The 19074-nt window shown below is 36.5% G+C and overlaps 3 protein-coding genes across 18 annotated transcripts in view; all 3 read left to right on the top strand.

Annotated features, from left to right (window-relative positions):
* Positions 1 to 4528, top strand: part of slc4a2a (solute carrier family 4 member 2a) — a 32892-nt gene extending 28364 nt beyond the window's left edge. For both annotated transcript variants that reach the window (XM_079876607.1, XM_079876606.1), the window contains 5 exons: positions 48 to 214; positions 302 to 555; positions 1954 to 2123; positions 2254 to 2427; positions 2853 to 4528. In XM_079876607.1, coding sequence (XP_079732733.1) covers positions 48 to 214; positions 302 to 555; positions 1954 to 2123; positions 2254 to 2427; positions 2853 to 2933 — 846 coding nt within the window. In that variant the 3' untranslated portion in view covers positions 2934 to 4528. The remainder of the gene's footprint in view (positions 1 to 47; positions 215 to 301; positions 556 to 1953; positions 2124 to 2253; positions 2428 to 2852) is intronic.
* A 1499-nt stretch (positions 4529 to 6027) lies between these two features.
* On the top strand, positions 6028 to 17806 carry ubtfl (upstream binding transcription factor, like). Of its 14 annotated transcripts, none has more exons than XM_079876594.1 (20): positions 6028 to 6168; positions 9338 to 9444; positions 9572 to 9753; positions 9960 to 10043; positions 10173 to 10328; positions 11082 to 11146; positions 11241 to 11361; positions 11584 to 11694; positions 11797 to 11924; positions 12124 to 12265; positions 13030 to 13071; positions 13183 to 13293; positions 13401 to 13559; positions 13797 to 13907; positions 14390 to 14475; positions 14772 to 14961; positions 16134 to 16181; positions 16594 to 16659; positions 16928 to 17041; positions 17136 to 17806. In XM_079876594.1, exons 2-20 carry the CDS (start codon positions 9387 to 9389, stop codon positions 17223 to 17225), a joined length of 2064 nt encoding a protein of 687 aa, XP_079732720.1. In that variant the 5' UTR covers positions 6028 to 6168; positions 9338 to 9386; the 3' UTR covers positions 17226 to 17806. The 14 variants fall into 14 exon arrangements, with proteins under 14 accessions (XP_079732720.1, XP_079732719.1, XP_079732728.1 ...); XM_079876593.1 differs by having other exon boundaries at positions 16925 to 17041; XM_079876602.1 differs by having other exon boundaries at positions 16594 to 16725.
* Positions 17807 to 18659: 853 nt separating this feature from the next.
* asap1a (ArfGAP with SH3 domain, ankyrin repeat and PH domain 1a) overlaps positions 18660 to 19074 on the top strand; it is a 46694-nt gene continuing 46279 nt past the window's right edge. For both annotated transcript variants that reach the window (XM_079876589.1, XM_079876587.1), the window contains exon 1: positions 18660 to 18776. The gene's annotated coding sequence lies outside the window, so the exon portion shown is untranslated. The remainder of the gene's footprint in view (positions 18777 to 19074) is intronic.

Below are 19074 nucleotides of genomic sequence, written 5' to 3'. Positions count from 1 at the left end.
ACAATATCTCTGCATGTCTTTATGGTCTTTCTTTCCTCCCCATATAGAAACTAAGTGTGCCTGATGGCTTCTCTGTGACCAGCCCGGACAAGCGCGGTTGGTTTATACACCCACTGGGCTCTGATGGCCAGTTCCCCATCTGGATGATGGTTGCCAGCATTCTACCGGCTCTGCTCGTCTACATACTCATTTTCATGGAGACTCAGATCACTACGTGAGTCACAGGCATTCACTAATCTGATCTGACCATGCCTACTAAAACCTCCATTATATTATTCCTCTATTTTATTTTCCTTTACAGTCTTATTGTGAGTAAGAAGGACAGGATGCTGGTTAAGGGGTCAGGGTTTCACTTGGACCTGCTAATCATCGTGGCCGCGGGTGGGATTTCAGCGCTCTTTGGGCTGCCATGGTTGACTGGTGCTACTGTTCGTTCTGTCACTCATGCGAATAGTCTGACGGTGATGAGCAAAGCCGTTGCTCCTGGTGACAAACCTCGAATTCAGGAAGTAAAAGAGCAGAGAGTAACAGGATTTCTGGTGGCTTTTCTTGTTGGTGAGTGGCTTAATTTTAAGGATGATAAATATATATCTGCACTATATTGGTTAGCCGCCAATTTAGTTTATCGCTATCTGTTTATATTGGATGTACTGTATAAATTGGCTGGTATAAGATTTTTATTTGTTACATGCCTATTTCTCCTATTTTACATTTTGATTAAATTGCCATTATCTAACACTCAATCTAATTTCAATCCAATACTCAAATGAATCTTTAAAATACGAATTATTTAACACTTTAATAACATTTAATACTTAAAAAAAAAAAATTTACTCAATAATACTTTATAATAATAATACTTTAATAATTTAATACAATTAAATTAAATTTATAGCAAATCTCACAATGATTATTCATTTTTTCCATACTGTACATTATAATGTTGTGATGCCTAATTTAAAATGCTTATTGTTTAAAATTCAAAATAGTATTCAAAATATTATATCATTTTAATACTGCCATTAATTACTTATAGGCCATTTCATGAAAATAATTATTGGTTTATAGAGTGCAACAGTGCCCGCCCACTTTTTCCTGCAAGTATTTTTTTTCCATTCATTTTTCCTATAGGGATTTCAAAAAAGTCTTTGTTAAAGCATTATAAGCCATGAACCAAGCCAACCAGCTACAAGGAGAATCATAACATTACAAACTTTGATTCGAAGCAAAAAAATTATTTAAAAATCAGACAAAAATACAAAGGTACAAGACTGTTAACGGCTTTAGTGATAGAAAGAACTACAATCCCATGAAGCATTGTAAACAGCATAATCAGATTAAAATATTCCAGAAATATAAAACTACTCATTTAAAAATGTTGATTATATATAAAAGTTCATTGCAAAATATGCATGCATATTCAAATATTTAAGTATTTTGAGAGTGTAGAGAGAACAACTAGATTACATAATTTGCAGTGCTTCATGGGAGTGGCGGAGCTAATACAATCTTTTGGTGCATTTTTTTTGCTTGTTTTGGCTCTCTGATTGGTGGAATTTTCTGTACAGCAACATGGGTAATGTAGTTTTTTTTAATCATGAAATCTGCTGTTAAACACGATTATTTTAAAATTAAGTTGAAAGAATGCTGACTAAAAGCTTCAACAGAAGCAAATACTTTTAATTAACAACCTCGTAGTTCACAGTAAGGCTGTCTTTAAAGGTTTATAAGTTATCATTGAAAGTCAATTTACCAATGGAGAAATTGAATTTTTTAGTCTTTACTTCCGGAACCCGACAGTTGCTCTCTATTGGTATCAGCCAGAATTTGATCAGAATCAGTGCATCTCTAGATAAATTAGTAGTGAATGGCCAGTTGTTGCCATTACTGGTTGTATTTTCTTTATATTTGTTGTTCAGAACTGACAGTGTATAAACCCTCTTCCTTCCAAAGGTCTCTCGATTGTGATTGGAGATCTTTTGCGGCGGGTTCCTATCGCTGTGTTGTTTGGTATATTCCTCTATATGGGAGTGATGTCTCTCAATGGGATCCAGCTAACAGAACGCATGATGCTGCTATTCATGCCACCGAAGTACCACCCTGACCACACCTATGTCCGCAAGGTTCGTTTCAGAGATTTCAGCTAATCACAGTATTCACCATTCTTAAATCAATATTCTGATGACATTAGGTCTGGAATGCCGTTCTCTTCCTATTTAGCTGTGCTTTAACCTTTTGACTCGTCTATTTCAGGTGCGTACTCTCCGCATGCACCTGTTCACTTGTTTGCAGCTGGTGTGCCTGGTTGTGCTGTGGATTGTAATGTCAACCACGGCCTCTTTAGCCTTCCCGTTTGTCCTTGTACTCACTGTGCCATTCAGGAGGTTCCTGTTGTCCCGAATATTTACTCAACGTGAGATACAATGTGTAAGCGTTTCTTTTCTTTCAGTTTAAAGGCAAAATGATATTTGTAGATATGGTGTTTAATATAGTGCGTTCAATACTAAAATATAAACCTGTTTTAGTTTTACACCTAAATTTGGCAATGGGGTAAGACAAATAAACTTTTAAGATACATTCTCTAAAAATGTGTCTAATTATATCTTATGTAAACTTATATAAAATCTTACTTTTTTTTTTACCTCATTATATTTCTATTTTACTTGTATTACAGCTATAAAGTATATATATATATATATATATATATATATATATATATATATATATATATATATATATATATATATATAATTTTTTTTTTTTTTTTTTTTTGTTAAATAAGACTAATAATAAAATGTGAAATCTTAATTTGCCCATTGCCTTTAACACTGTTCATTTTGTCTGTGCGACAGCTTGACGCAGATGATGCAGAGCCGTCATTTGATGACAGAGAAGGCCAAGATGAATATACAGAGATGCAAATGCCAGTATGACCTCATTCCTCTTCTGTCACTACCTGGGCTGGCCTGACTTTCTTTTCAGGCAGAGATGCCCAAATGTACTGCCTGTCTTTTTTTCCCCCCCTTTCTTTAATCAATGTTTGTCTCATTTTGTTTTTGCTTAATTCATGGAGACGTTATATTTATACATATGTAAAAGTATTGAATAGTTGCTCAGTGTCACTTGTATCTGTTGCGTGAAGAAATGTTTGTCGCCTGTACTATTAATATTTTATCTGTTTATTTATCAGAGTTGAAATGTTATTGTGTTATGTGTGTGTTGTGGAGCGTTAAATGAATTTATGATCTCCAGTCAGCTCAAAATGGTACAGGAAGCACTTAAAGGTAAATTTAAAATGAAGCCGTTTTTACTGCTTATCAGTTTGTTTTATTTCATTGGAAGATTGCATATAGTGTACTGCTAAAAATGAACAACTGTACAGAATAACATTAATGCAAATTGTGTATGTATATATACATATACTGTATGCATGTATGTCTGTGTGTTCAATATTTTTGTAGCTAAACAGAAATATATATCTATAAGCATTGCCACTAGTGACGAAACACTGGTTGCAGTCACAAGTTTAATTGGAAGAAGAAAATATATGTTTTTCACAACTGTAAATATGTTGTCTTTTGAAAATGGTTGCATAGCTATTTTGAAACCAGTTTTCTCACCAGAGCACCAAAGAGGACCGTGTTTATATCACACGAACACTAAGGGAATCTTTTAAGTAGTCTTAAAAGTTAAAATAATACATGAAGACACAAAAAGAGTAATTTGATTATGGTTGATTATTATTTACCCAGTTTGTATGAGAGAAAATGACTGTGCAAAGGGTTGCGTTTTACACTATCTCTGCTATGTTGAATAATGTTGTTATGATTTAAATATCACCAAGCACACTTGTGAAATGGTTTGATTGTTCGCTGCACTACTGTTTAGTTTTATTAACAGGTTCCATAGGTGAATATTTGTTGTTTGAGGTACTGATTTAGAATGTAAACAATTAAGAAGCAAGTGTAGATTTGGTATAATTATGTATCATGTGTATCATGTACATTCCAGTCACCAAGATGATCTTGCGAATAATTAATTTTATAAAGAAGGGACTACATCTAAGATGTTGTTTAGTCTGTTGTGTATGGTTTAAAAAATGTCAAATTGTGTATTTTCCCCTTCTAAAACAGTTCTCTACCGTTTTCATAACTATCCCACACCCTGTAGTAGTGCCTTTTTTCACTCGATTGTTCCTTTCAGATACAGATATTGCTTTTAAAAAGCTGAAGTGACCTTAGCAAGAGAACACAGCAGGTGTGATTGAGAAAGGGGTGTTCAATAACAGATTTTTGTGATTATTAATTAATATATTACTGTGGAATGTCAATGCTCTGTAAATATTTAGATGCAGGCCCAACAAAATAAAATAATGGAACTGATTTTACATAAGACTTTTTGTCTTATTTTTTTATTTATTATTTTACACATATCAAGCACATTAATCATGAGATTGTGTTGTTATATCTTGCTGAAATGCTAAAGTGTTTTCTGTCATATTGAATAAAATTAGTGCATTTCAAATGGTAATACCATTACAATATTGTCTCAATTAATCCTCAAATTTTAAAAACAACCGAATATATCAGCCACTGACGACACTAAACTCTCCATATATCCTCTCTCGAGTGCAACATTTATGTTCTCTCTCTATGCTAGAATGCTATTTTACAACTCAATGTAAAAACTTTGCAATCCATGTGTTGTAGTGGTAGTGAAGATGAAAGGCTGTTCACTCTATTAATGCACCTCTGCTGCCATCTCATGGCCACTCAATGCTGGTAGCAACAAGATGTCTGTAAGCACAGAAACATGCAGAGAAGAGTACATGGCCCAAACATACTACACGTTGACTCACACACTTCTGCAGCATTAATTAACATTTAATAATAACATTTTCGGGGATCTTTTTCATAATAGATGGAAAACACTGCAATTCTCAAATACAATGACTTAAACAGTTTACATAAACATTGAGGTGAGCCTCAAATATTATAGTCACTTTGCATAATTTTCTTGCAAACATTATTCCATTACTTTTTCATTCATTTTAATTTTAAAAATAAATTAAGATTTTTCTTTTAATATCTGAAAAACCATGACTGTGGGAATCCTGAGAACATTTAGAAATGACCAAGTACACTAATAATCTTGGATAACTCAGTTCATGCCTGTTCAGCTCAGTACCTATCACACTGACATGTGACAAAATGCTGCATACATACTATAATAATCCATAAATGATGATAGACTTGTTTTCTCAGTCACTTCAGGGATCTGTGTGAAGCATCTCTTTCAGGCTTGGTCAAACTGAAGGGGTTGAGTCAGTCACAGCTGTCTCCTCCTTTCCTCGTGCCATTGGTCAGTTTCACATAAAGAAATATCGTGACGATTGTGTGTACAATCAGAGAGCGTGAGAGAGCGAGATACAGTCAATGGCACTTTTACGAAGGCTGAGGGAAATCGGTGTCCGACTGTGACAGTGATTCACAAGCAGGCACCAGCGTCTCTGCAAACATATGAAGATAAACTCAACACACTAATTGGAACCGACTGTTTTTGGGCTGCAGAGACGAGATTTCTGGAGCGCGGAGGCCGTGCGAGTCTCCGCGGCAGCAGAATGAATGTGGGCACCCAAACCAATCGGTTTCGCACTTGAAGTAGTTGCAGGGTTGGCATAGAGTCCTCTTTTACATGGCAACCAGAAGATATTTTGTCCTGTTAAATGGCCAGCCATAAAAAGAGAGCTATATAGCAATTGTGAACTAATATTAACGTAGTTTATGGTTGTTAGATGCATGTACGGTAGATTACTAGCCTACTTTGGTTTTGCGAGTTTAAAGCTTGAGAAAGTCGAGCTTTAAAATGTTGAAAAATGCATAAACAATTGTATTAATATAATTGAGAAATGTATCAATGTTAAAAATAAATATTATTTTTTAAGTTTTAGCCTCCGCCTTTTTTTCTCGCATGTTTTCCCCCGGAGTTCCTCCCCCTGCGGCGCTGGGCGGAGTTTCATACCGAACCAGACGCTCCTTTTGTCGGATTCGTTTCGACTTGACTCCCCGGGGTTTACGGCTAAAAAACAGATACTTAAATACAATAAAATCGTTTAACACGAACACATCGCTAATTAATAAGCACATCCGTGCCGGAATATTGAAAAAGGTAAGAGATTTGATAATTTTTGAGGCCGTTTGGAACGGTTTTCAATTTGCTCGTCCCCGAGTCTTTGTAACATTCATGGCGGCTCTGCAGTGAGAGCTCTGGGGCGAGAGAAGGCACAAGCGCCCGCTCATACCTCTATTTTTAATTCTGATTCGCCGAAACATTGTATTATTCAACTGATATTTAATATGTCACCAGAATTAAACATTTAAGTATTTTATTCATGACAAAATTGATTTTATAGTGAAATAATGCATTTTATGATATTGTCACAATCCCTGCAAAAAAACAAACAAAAAAAAATCTGCATGCAAATACACCTGAATTTTCAGCAAGGATGCAACTGGTATGCGTATATAAAGACATCGATTCGCATTTTTAATCGGCGTAAGCGCTATTCGTCGTACTTTCCCCAGTAGCTCGCGCGCTAGCTGAGGCGTTCGTGCCAGCGGAAGCTGCGTGGTGACTCCTGCCGGAATAAAGACGCCATTACCGGGGTTGCAAACAGACTAACGGTCGGTGCACTAAAGGAAACGTATTTTACACTCATTCATTTAATCAGTTATAGTGAGCTTCACACGAATTATTAAAGTAAGTAGGCGGAAACTTTGTTATTGACCGTACTTTTAATATAACTCAATGTATTTTTGGACAGTTTTGTCATACTTTTGGTCGAAGTGATTAGTGCAATACTTCTTGAACATAACACGACTATTGAGGGTTATTGTTCATAGAAAGACTCGAACATTGCAGAAAGAATAACATTTTTTGCGTTTTTAGCCTTTTTGGCTCAGTTGACCTTGCGCGCGGGCGGGGATGACACTGTAACCGGGAAACCGGCGCCTCGTGCGGGCGCGCAGCGAGAGACACAGCTCGAGAGGAACGCGGGCACGTGCGAGGTGCACCAGTGACACTTCTCGGTGATTTTGCGATACATGCCATAACATATCATATGATACAAGACAGTAAATATTGTGATACCGGTAAAGTAAAAGTATACATGCAAGCCTTTCCTCGACATTTAGACTTGTAATATCACGCAAGATATAAACATGCAAGTAAGCATGCCAGTGAAACACTGGACTTAAAGTTTGTTCGTTGTTATTAAATTTGAAATAAACACGAATTACACGAGAAGACATTATAAAATCAGTAAAACGTTTAAATAGATGCTGAAGCAAACCATACTATGTGTTGAATTGTATGTCATATCTCTTACGGATCAGAAAATAAAATGTCTGTACTATCTTTATGCGTTTATTGAAGTACTCGCCTATGAATGTGCTGCACTGGCAGAATGTAAACAGTGAGCGCTCGCGGAGAACGGGAGGAGAGACCGAGACTTCCGCGGACACTGATGCGCTCGAGCAAGGGTCGTGTTTGTCCTCGCGTCTCGCTGCTCGTGGTTACATAATCCCAAAGGAAAGTCTTTCCTGCCGTTCCTTGCCAAGATGACCCCCGACACCATGTACGTGCGTTTCTCTCGCATCCTCAAACCGTGGCATGAATCGTGAAGCAATCCTGGATAGTTGTCGGTCCTTTCTGGTTTAGCCGGTCGCTCTAAGTGAACCAAGATGAAAATCGCGGCTTGGTAATGTATAGGCGTTGGAAATATGCGATCATAGCATCCCGTCAAGGTTTCTCGCCGCTCGCCACCGCTGGTGCACTGGTATGGCCACGGCGTGATGACGCGTCAGTGTCGAGGTGCTCCAGAGGCGGGGCATGGGCACATTATGTTCCTCTGGGTGGCAGTGATGACATCCAGTGCATTTCAGTAATCGTTCACAATTAGAAATAATAATAAAATCGAATCAGTTGTTTAATACATTAATTGTACATTCCCTTTCATTACGTTCCTATGTCCCAGTGTTGTTCTTGTTAACTAAAACTATTCAAAAATAAAAATAAAAGCTACTTAAAAATATTAATACTAATACAATACAAATAATACTAAAGTAACACTGCTCTGTACAGACTGTTTTATTGATTTTCATTTTATGATGAGTTTATGAGAACTAATTTTGCTTATTTCCATTAATATGGCAAGCTTTTTTTAACATTTATTTCTTAACTAACTAGCATCTGTTACTTTTATGTTTACTGTACTTAATTGCTATTAATATAGTAGTGACTAGTATCATTCATTTTCATTTTCACTAGAACCTGTTCTTTAGATACTAGTATTTATGTACTTACTCCAGTTGTGACTAGTATTTATTCAATTAGTCATAAGTGTGTTATTAAATTCTGGTACTTAGCCTATTTCTTTGTTATTAGACGCTCAATAATGACAAGTAACTATTCCATAGTTACTGGTAACATATTACATATTTTACTTTTGAATTGTATAAGGATCCGGGGTACAGATATTTATGGAAGCTTGTTTCAGCCACAGAATAAACATTTTTTAAAGTATAATTGTGACTTTTTATGTCACAATTGCGAGTTTACAATTCTCGCAATTTCGACTTTTTATCTTGCATTTCTGAGAAATAAAGTCAGAATTGCAATCAAACTGGCAATTCTGACTTTTTTCTCGCAATTGCGAGGTTTATATCTCGCTATTTTGACTTTATAACACACAATTGTATTGCGACTTTATATCACGCATTTCTGACTTTATAACACACAATTGCAACTTTATATCACGCAATTCTGACTTTACAACTTGCAATTGTTACTTTATATCACACAATTCTGAGAAAAAAAGTCGCAATTACCTTTTTTTTTTTTTTTTATTCTGTGGCGGAAACAAGCTTCCATAGATATCTGCTATTCTCTTCCGACTAGTATTTGTATATTATAATTTACTATTCATGTGGTTCTAGTGCTTATTCTTTAGTTACTTGTAATATTACTTGTAACAGTTCAGATTATCAGTATCTCTACCAGTTCTCCTAACACTAATTGAATAAACACTGGTACCTGTTTATTAGAATGTGTATTCCAATTGTTGCTAGTAACATTTGAAATCTTAAATTTTTAATTAAACTAATTTTGACTAGTTATTAGATATGAAAAGTTAAAAAGCAGTTGTTGCTAATCAAGAAAGAAAATGCTACTAGTAACAGTTCAAGGGATATGTATTAATATCTCATAAAAATGTACTAATATACAATATAATACTATATAATAAATAATCTCTCTCTCTCGCTCTCTCTCTATGCAGCCACTTGGCCAGTGAAGTGTCAAGGTGGAGATTGGTGAATTCTGTCATCATGAATGGCAGCACCAGTGTGTCTGGCACCCAGACAGGACGAATCAAAATTGAGTCAAGTACGCTCGCACGCTGTCAATAAAGGACATATTCACACAGACATACAACAATTACACTGCTTTTGTCAGCATTAAAAAACACCCTTTGTTTTTGATCATTCAACGTTTTGGTGTTGGTTTTTGTTAGATGCAGATACATGGAGCAAAGAGGACTGCATGACACTGCTGGAGAGGATACGCAGTCTGTTACCTGATGGAGACACAATGAAGTATAAAACCACAGAGTCTCATTTTGACTGGGAGAAGGTGGGGTTTGGGGCTTTCACTGGAGACATGTGTAAGCAGAAATGGCAGAAAGTTTCCACAGAGGTGAGCCAAATTCCAGTGAGCTAAAGCAATAATGTGCCTGTTTTCCGAATAACACTGATAGGCGTTTATGTGAAAGACATTCTGTTTAGATTGTTCATGTAAAGATTATTTTACTTTGAACTTTGCTGGCACAATAATAGCAGAACATTAAAATAATTATTTGCCTTAAATCAAACGGTGTTGATTTAATAATTTTCCCACCCTAGGTACGTAAATACAGAACGATGACAGAGCTCATTGTTGATGCTATTGAATATGTGAAGAACCCTTATAAGGGGAAAAAATTGAAGGTGAGAATGTGAAGATATCAAAAGTTCTTAATATCTCTTTTATCCTAATCAAATTTCATGTTTTACCCTGATGTGTTGTGTCAACTAATAGAGCGTTTTCATAGTGTTTATGCATTTAACTCTGTTTAGACACATCCAGACTTCCCAAAGAAACCCCTTACTCCCTACTTTCGCTTCTTTATGGAGAAGCGAGCCAAGTATGCAAAAATCCACCCCGAGATGAGCAACTTGGATCTCACCAAGATTCTGTCCAAAAAATACAAAGAGCTTCCTGAAAAGAAAAAGGTTAGTTTTTGTGGGTAGTTGACATGAAATACTTTTGGGAAGTTTAGTTGTCCTTCAGTGTGACATGCTTTACTTGAAACTTCTGACTATTGCATTTGAAGAATGTATTTTCTTCATTCTTTTCTTATTATTATGCATGCTATGTTATATAAAGATGTTATATAAAACTAAAAATCAGTTTTGGTAATTGCAGTAAAGATTAACTATATTCAAGTATAAATATATTGGATGAATAGCTTAAATTTAATTTAAAAAAAAGTTTTTTTTTAGCTAAAACTGAAATAAAATTAATTAAAGCTATAGAGGAAAAAATAAAAAAGATACAAAATAAAAGCTAATTCTAAATATGAATAAATACTAAAATATTATATAAATAATACTAAAAGAACACTTAATTAATTTCACATCAATTGAGGATATTTTTACTTAAAAAACATTTCACACTGCAGAACATTTTAAATGGCAAAAAAATAATTAACACTAGTGAAAAATGTAACAGAAATGGTAACCTAATGGTAATATAAACATTATTTTGTACATTCCCATAAATTTTAACCTAAATTGTTGTTGTTCATTAAAAAAAGGCCAGTGCTTTGGTATTTACTGTTCTACTATACAGTATGTGAAGTGCTGGTGTTTGTAGAATTTCATTATTTTCAAAGATCTGAGCTGTTTTTCTCATAAAGTTCTTGTAAATATTACTTTTGAGGGTCATCTGTTTTGCTTTTACATTTGCACTATAACTTTTGTCAGCTCAAGTACATTCAAGAATTCCAGAGAGAGAAAGAATCTTTTGAGAAGAACATGGCACGATTCAAGTTAGTGTCCACGTTCCTCTGCACATAAATACCTAACACAAGTATGTCAGTTTTTTGTACTGGTGATTCAGTGTGAAGCTTCTATTGTTTTTAGGGAGGACCACCCAGATTTAATAGAGGAGAGAAAGAAGTCAGACCTCCCAGAGAAGCCCAAGACCCCTCAGCAGCTATGGTACAACCATGAGAAGAAAGCCTACATGAAAATTCACCCAGAGGTAACAAAATTTGGCAGGAAAAAGGCCCTAGTGGTCATATAGTCTTGGTATAGCAACTCAAGTACAAAGAGTTAGAACTGAGTTACTGAAACAAAGTCCAGCTTATGACTTATTTATATAAAATTCAGTCTATGTGTTTTTACTTCTTTTTGAGCGCATTTCATCATATTCAACTGTTTATGGATGGACCTACACTCACTTTTCCATGTTTGATACTTGTAGGTAAGCCAGAAGGAGCTGAAGGAAGTATTACGTAGACAGTGGTCCCAATTACCAGACAAAAAGAGGCTGAAATGGATAAGCAAAGCTCTAGAGCTGCAGAAACACTACGAGGTATGGCTTTGTGTTCTCACTGAGGCTAAGGTGATACAGTCTTTGTTGATTAGAGGGATAAATTACATTGTAAACTTTGTGAAATATTACTTCCTCATTCAGGAAAGCATGAGAGTATATTTTGAAGCTCACCCAGATGCAAACTCTGATGAGCACGTCAAGTCTGTTTTAACCAAGGCTGAACGGCAGCTCAAGGACAAGTTTGATGGCCGGCCAACCAAACCACCACCGTATGTTTTAAACCGCTAAGTAACATTTGGTTTTCTCAGGAATCTCTTAATTTAGATGTTTTGCATGGCTTATGCTGACTTATCTTACCAAGATATGCTGCTCTTAGAAATAATGTGGTTCTTGTCTATATATTTGCAGTATTTGTCATATATATATATGCAGTTTTTTAAAGTATATTTTTATGGTTTTGTTCTGCAGAAATGGCTACTCGCTGTACTGTGCTGAACTAATGGTAAACATGAAGGACGTGCCAAGCACGGAGCGAATGGTGCTATGCAGTAAGCAGTGGAAGATGATGACCCAGAAAGAGAAGGACATGTTCCAGAAACGATGTGAACAGGTCTTGTAGACCCATCTACTCTCGGTTGTTTAAAGCAAAAGAGAAAATATTAAAAGTCAGTATCAAATAATAGTTATCCAAAAAGGTTTCTGTGGTTGACCATTGGCTGACCCCTTTTGGGGTGGCTGATGGCCAAAATGGTAGACTTATGCTCATCAAGGCTACATGTATTTGATCAAAAATACAATATAGTAATATAGTTAAATATTATTACAATTTAAAAGAACTGTTTTCTATTTTAATATATTTAATATAAAATGTAATTTATTCCTGTGATGGCAAAGCTGAATATTTAGTCTTCAGTGTCACATGATCCTTCTTAAGTCGAATCTAATATGATGTTTGGGTGCTCAAGAAACATTTATTTTTCATTTTGTGCTGCTTAATATTTTTGTGGAAATAGTGATGCAACTTTTTCAATATTGTTTGAACAGAAAGTTTTAGCATTTATTTGAAATATAAATCTTTTGTATCATGATACATTTCTTTACTGTAACATTTGATCAATTTAATACATTCTTGCTGAATAAAAGTATAATTTCTTTTAAAAAAAAACTGTTAACTGAAAATTAACTTAAAAAAATATTCTTCATTGACAACTATTTTGGAACTAACAATGGGGGAAGGTAAACACTCAGGTTAATTGGCAAAGCAGGCATGGTTAATAATAAATATCAATTCTTAATAACACAGTTGTTACATTAACACTGGCTCAGCTATAACTAAAAATTACAATGTTTATCTGTGTTTATCTGTCTCAACAGAAAAAGAAACAGTATGAGATTGACCTTCAGAGGTTTATTGAGGTAAGTACAAGGCACCACAAATTCATGCTATTAAAACAGATACCGCTGAATTCTTGATCAAGGGAGGCTCTGCTTATTTGACACTTTGTCTTAAACACCGTCTCTCTCCAGAGTCTCCCAGAAGAGGAGAGGGAGCGTGTGTGTGGAGAGGAGAAGCTGGGAGGCAAGATGAGCATAGGGGGTGCAGGCAGCCCCCTGAGGGCCAAATCCCCATGTGTGAAGGTGGGCATGTGCAAGATGTCCTTGTTTATATACGTGCATGCTGTTATGCTCTTGTGGTATGCTGTCTGGATCAGAATGAGCAGTAGTTTCTTCTTGTTGTGCCGTAGGAACGGTGTCGTGACCCTGAGCTGGATCAATGGGGGCATGGCCTTTCAAAAGAGAAGCGAGACAATAAGAATAAGAAAACACGGCTTCCTGAAACACCGAAGACTCCAGAGGAGATGTGGCAGCAGAGCGTGATAGGAGACTATCTGGCTAAATACAGAGTAAGAGCAACATGAATGATTTTTAGGAAGTTAGGAAGAGACCTCTTACTGAATCACAGAATGCTACATTTGTATTAAACATTTATGTGACATAGTGCAAAATCTCATTGGTCTAAAACGCTTCACGTTAAGCATATTTGTACTGATTGGCTTGCTTTGCACAGCTTTTCCAAAGTACTTGAGCTACCACTACATTCTTTTTTAGAAACCATAAACTTAAACTGCTGCTCTTCACAGAATGACCGGAAGAAAGCGCAGAATGCAATGGATGCTGCTTGGAAGGCCATGGAAAAGAAGGAGAAGATTCCTTGGATCAAGAAGGCTGCAGAGGACCAGAAGCGATACGAGGTTCAGTACCGGACCGTGGTCAGTGACCAGACGTTTTGACCACTGTCTTCTCACCTGTGCTGAAGAAATGTCAAAATGTTGGTCACCCCTAACTTTCCTCCTCCCCAGTATAGAGGTGGAGGAGTCTGCAATGGATGCACTTGTATCTCAGTGTGTATATGCATATGCTTAGTTTGTGCTGTTTCCAGCTGAAGTTGGTGGAACTTGCACTTTTGTTTTATCTGTGTGACTCAACATCATTGCAGTGATGTTTAAATGTCTTTGTTTTAGTGTCACTCATTCTATCATATTCTCATGAACCTGGCATCTTGATATGTTAACTTTTGTGTGTATATAGATATATTTTGCAGTGGTTTATCAGCCTGCTAATCTGTTTTCATGAGCATTTTAACATAGACTTGTCTTATGTCTTGTCTTTGCGTTTAGGATCAATAGAAAAAGTCTGTTCGCTCATGTTTCTTCTTGTTTTTTTTATTCTGCAGAGGGAGCTTTTAGAGATGAGGACCGTTCTGTCAGGACAGGGACAAAGAAAACCAAAATTTGATGGCGAGCCTAAGAAGCCCCCGGTGTAAGTGTCACGTTTTTAGCTTGTTGCTTCCAGAGAGACTTTCCTTCTTTTAAAAAAAACGTTTTGGTTACATTTGTTTAAAGGTGTCCTTGTTACAGTGTAACTATACATTTAACTACTGAGTAATATTAATTAACAACATGCACTTACAATATAATTAGGGTTAGGGAGGGTTAGTTGCATGTGATTAATTACCTTATATAATTTACTGTTATTACTACAGTAAGTACATGTAACAAGGACAGTGTAAAATAAGGTGTTACCAAAACTTTTCTTCTTTTCCTTTCCAACCTCAGGAGCGGGTATCAAATGTTCTCTCAGGAACTCCTAACTAACGGTGAGCTGAATCACTTCAGCCTGAAGGAGCGCATGGTGGAGATCGGCAAGCGATGGCACAAGCTTAGTCAGAGCCAGAAAGACAAATATAAAAAACAGGTGGAGGAACAACAGCTAGAGTACAAAGCTGAGCTTGAGGCTTGGGTAAAGGTAAGAAGTTTGTTGTATCATCCAGTTCTGCAGATCAAATACACTTTGTTTATTAATGGGTCAATGGCATGATGCTAATTTATTGTCCTACATATTAAGTAGTTCAGAAATACATTAAAAATGAATTACACCTCAACCATTATGAGAATGTTTTCAATTTCTAAATAAAAATTCATTTTGAATGATGTTAAAAGAAGATGTCTTAAGTAGTTTGGCATAATCTTTTGTTTTATCTGTTATTGTTCTTATTATATTTTTTATATTTTAACAAAGACTTGCCTACTTTTTAATTTTTGAAAAGCAAAGCAAATTGTTCAGGTAAAATATCATGTAGTGTGAATCTGCAAAAACATAGATGTTATTTATGAATAAATATAAATACAGAGTACACTTTTAAAGGGCCATGAAACCCCCTGTTTCAGCACCAGTCAGTTTTGAAAAATGCTACAAAAGTGCGTTGACCAATGTAAGCTCTGGAGTGGAGGGGGAAGAGGGGAGACTAAAAACACAGCAACGGCTTAGATTCAGACTTTATTTCGCTCTCATTGAGTTAAAAGCTTCAAAGCTTCCCACAAACGCACACTGCAATTTACCATTACCATTACACGCAACACAATATACATGGTTTTGTGAGAAGTAAGTGCATCTTTCACTTACCGTATGCAATCTCACTGTTTGAAGCGCCTGTCATGGGAAATCAATGCGTGCCCTGGTGAATAATTAATACGATGCCTCTTCTCATAGGATAAGGACACACTGTCTCATGAATAATTATGAGACTGATGAGTCATCACTGTACAATAGTACAAGAAAACTTCACATCCTATGACGTTGACATGAAGATTAATTTAAACCCGGAAGTTGAAAATAGTGCAAAAAAGACTAAAATTAACTAGTTTTCTCCTACAATTAAAACTAACGAATGGTAACATTGCCTTCTATCATGTTCAACACACTGTTAAATAATACTAAAATCTCAGGAAATTTAGTTTAGGGTTTTTGACCCTTTAAGAAATTGGCATTTAACCTAGATTTTTAAAAGATTTTCCTTTTCTATAACATGGACACTTTTGTGTGTCTTTTACCTTATTACAAAAATAAATGTGTGAACAATGTGAGTTTGGAGATTTGTAGTGACGTATTTCCCTCTCGTTTTTGCTTTTTTTTCCTAGTCACTGTCCCCTCAGGAGCGTGCGGTTTATAAAGAGTTCTCCACTACGGTAAGTAATTGCACATTTTTGCAGCTGTATTCTGCGCTTTATAATGCAAAGCTCTGTATATTAGAGTTACTTCTCACACAACATTCATATAGCTGAGGTTGTGATTTACTCTTCTCTATGCCGTAACCCTCTGCACTGCATGGCAAGATGAGGCACTCTGGTTAATTTAGTTGATTGATTTTGCTTACAGAGGCTATTTCTGTCCCTGCCACCACATGTGGCTTTATTTTTTCCTTTCTGTCTATTCAGAATCACATACGTCTCTCGGCTCAAACTAACATGACTTGAATGGATAATGTTCTTAGGGCTGTACTGTGGGCCTAATAATCATTGCTTAAGCTTGAACGTGTTTTTTTTCCTGTGCTGCTCTGTCCTTGCACCCCCCTACCCCACCTTCTCTTTGCCCTCATAGAAACGGCGAAGCACGACAAAAGCACGAGGTCCTGGGGCGAAAGTCCGAGTCACCAAGGCGAAGGCGGTAGGTGCCAGAGCCGCGACGGTGGGTCTTGGGGGGGGCAAGCGTTCCATGGCGTACCGGGCCAAGGTAACGCCCGCTCTCTCTGGGCAACTCACCCACACAGGCTGTGGACTCAGTATGAAGTGTCTTAGGGTGTTAATCATCTTAAAGTTTGCTAATTGATGAGTGCTGATGGTGTGTGTGTTTGTTGGTGTGTACACAAGCAAATACAGTGATACACATGCATAGCTGCTTATTTGAAAGATATGTGACTCTTGGTTTCCAGCAGGACACGTCGGACTCCGATGACGATGATGACAAAACAGACACCTCAGACTCGGAGGATGAAGATGATGAGTCATCTGGCAGCACTGATAGTGATGATGATGATGAAGATGACGAGGTTAATTTTCCTTGTGTTAAATTTTTCGAAAATCTGCTCTATTATTATTATTGTCGGTATTCATTTTTTTCTAACATTGACACATGATACACAGAATGAAGATGACGACGATGATGATGATGACCGGTCAGATGGCTCCAGCAGCTCATCATCAGAAGATAGCAGTGACTCTGATTCAGACTAACCTGTCCCACCCCCTCTTAGAGGGGGCTGTGCCGGACACGCCCCCTTGTAATACCCTTCCCATAAAACAGGGAGGGGGTTCAGTAGCTGTGAGCTCACAGCATGCAGTAATCTTGCTCCCTATCTTTACAGGGCAAGAGACAATATGGGGGCCAACAGCTCTCCCCATCACCACGTCCATGCAACAGACTTAGTCAATCAGACAACTTTCTTTGTTGTTTTTTCTTTTAACGGAGCTATGTTACATGTGTGGTAATCGCATCATCAATTTTTATTGCCTTTATATAGGTGTGTTATTAAAATCTGTGTTGGCTGTTTTTTGTTCTTTTTATTTTAACTTGAAAATAATTTGTTCAAAGCCAGTTGAGCTTTTATAAGTTTGGAAAGTATCAGGGTTGCTTGGAGGTGGATGTTAGGGTTGAAAGACTTTGGAATGGAGATGAAATCCCCTGTTCTCCTGTTTATATTTGTTTGCCTCAGCTAGTTGCTGGAGCTCTGAGGACTGTAACGAGCTGCTCAAGTCTTGTTTAGAACGTTCTGTTGCAGATCCTCCATAATAAATGCACTTTTTCCCCTCTTGTACTTAATTGGCCATTTTCAGATACATCAAAATGTAATCGCAATATAGTGATATTTATTACTGTTTTACTAGGAGACTTTTAGTATGTGGATGAGAGTGTGTACCAATGTGCCAAATGATTCAATCCAGTGTTGTAAAAACATGACCGATGCATTTAAGAGCATCCAGACTTTTAACCAACCCAGAGACCCTCAATATAGAAATGCTAGATTTCATACTTCAATTTTTTTTTAATAATAATAATAAACTTAAAAATAATACTTCAAAAAATAATTCTATATTATATATTCCGTGAAGGACTTCATATATAATAAATATGTATATTAATATAATAATATATGAATTAAATAATATATATTGAACTTCAAGGAGATGGAGGATGCTGATTTGATCTTTGCCTGATTTAAAACATTTGCAAAAAAAAACAAAAACATTTGACTTAATTTTGTTTTCCAAATACGTTTAAAGTAATTTAACTTGATTTCTTTATTAATTTACTTTAAATTCTTGTGTCTGATGACCTTAATATACTTAGATTATTACTCTGAGTGAGTACCATTGCTGATCAGCATTCTCAGAGAACGAGTTTGTCATTTCTGTCAGTGAGGCTGAATTTAATACTGCATAACGCGTTCATTTCGCCAGCGGTATCAGATTTCCATTTAAAAGTTAAGCGTTCCCAGTTCCTGCCATTAGTTGTGGTCCTGTGCAGGATTCCCTCCTTCGGCCCCCTCCAGCCCACATGCTTGATTTTCGCTTCCTGTCCAGCAGCTCCAGATGGGGCAGATCAATGCGCGCATTCCAGCTCATTGTAACTGTAGCGGCATGTGATTTCAGCCCGTAATGTCCGCGCGCTGGATTGAGCACAATGCAGTGAATATGGTGCCACTTGGAAACACGGAGCTCTACGCACAATCGGTTTTGCAAGTACTTTTTAATCTATTAATACGGAGTGAAACCGCAGTTGCCTCGGTAAGTTATAAGGCGTGGCTTTTTTTTCCCTGAGTGGCAAAATTTGTTTAGACAAATGTGATGTCAGCACTCGGCAGCAAACAGAAACTTCAGGAGAGGCTTATTTTTAGGGATTGTATTTTTCCTTGGAAAGATGAGAATCGCACTTAACTATTCAAATATTTACTTCTCTGGAAAATCCAGCTTAAACTGGGGAAGTTGTGTCTTGCAACATGCAGCTGGTTGACCAACTAGCATGTTAAAAAACAAACAGATTGACCAGTTCAATACACTGGTTTTGTTGATGTCCCAAAATTGG

The sequence above is a fragment of the Squalius cephalus genome (assembly GCF_949319135.1).
Source record: "Squalius cephalus genome assembly, chromosome: 7".
Taxonomy (NCBI): Eukaryota; Metazoa; Chordata; class Actinopteri; order Cypriniformes; family Leuciscidae; genus Squalius; species Squalius cephalus.
Note: the sequence above shows the minus strand (reverse complement) of the source record. Positions and strands in the feature narration are given on the sequence as shown.

Bases quoted from the DNA above. Each gene is read 5' to 3' on its own strand.
- ubtfl (XM_079876590.1), top strand. From the start codon at position 9,387: ATGAATGGCAGCACCAGTGTGTCTGGCACCCAGACAGGACGAATCAAA. The intron at 9,445-9,571 runs GTACGCTCGCAC...GGTTTTTGTTAG, and splicing joins ACGAATCAAAATTGAGTCAA to ATGCAGATACATGGAGCAAA. The intron at 10,329-11,081 runs GTTAGTTTTTGT...AACTTTTGTCAG, and splicing joins AGCTTCCTGAAAAGAAAAAG to CTCAAGTACATTCAAGAATT.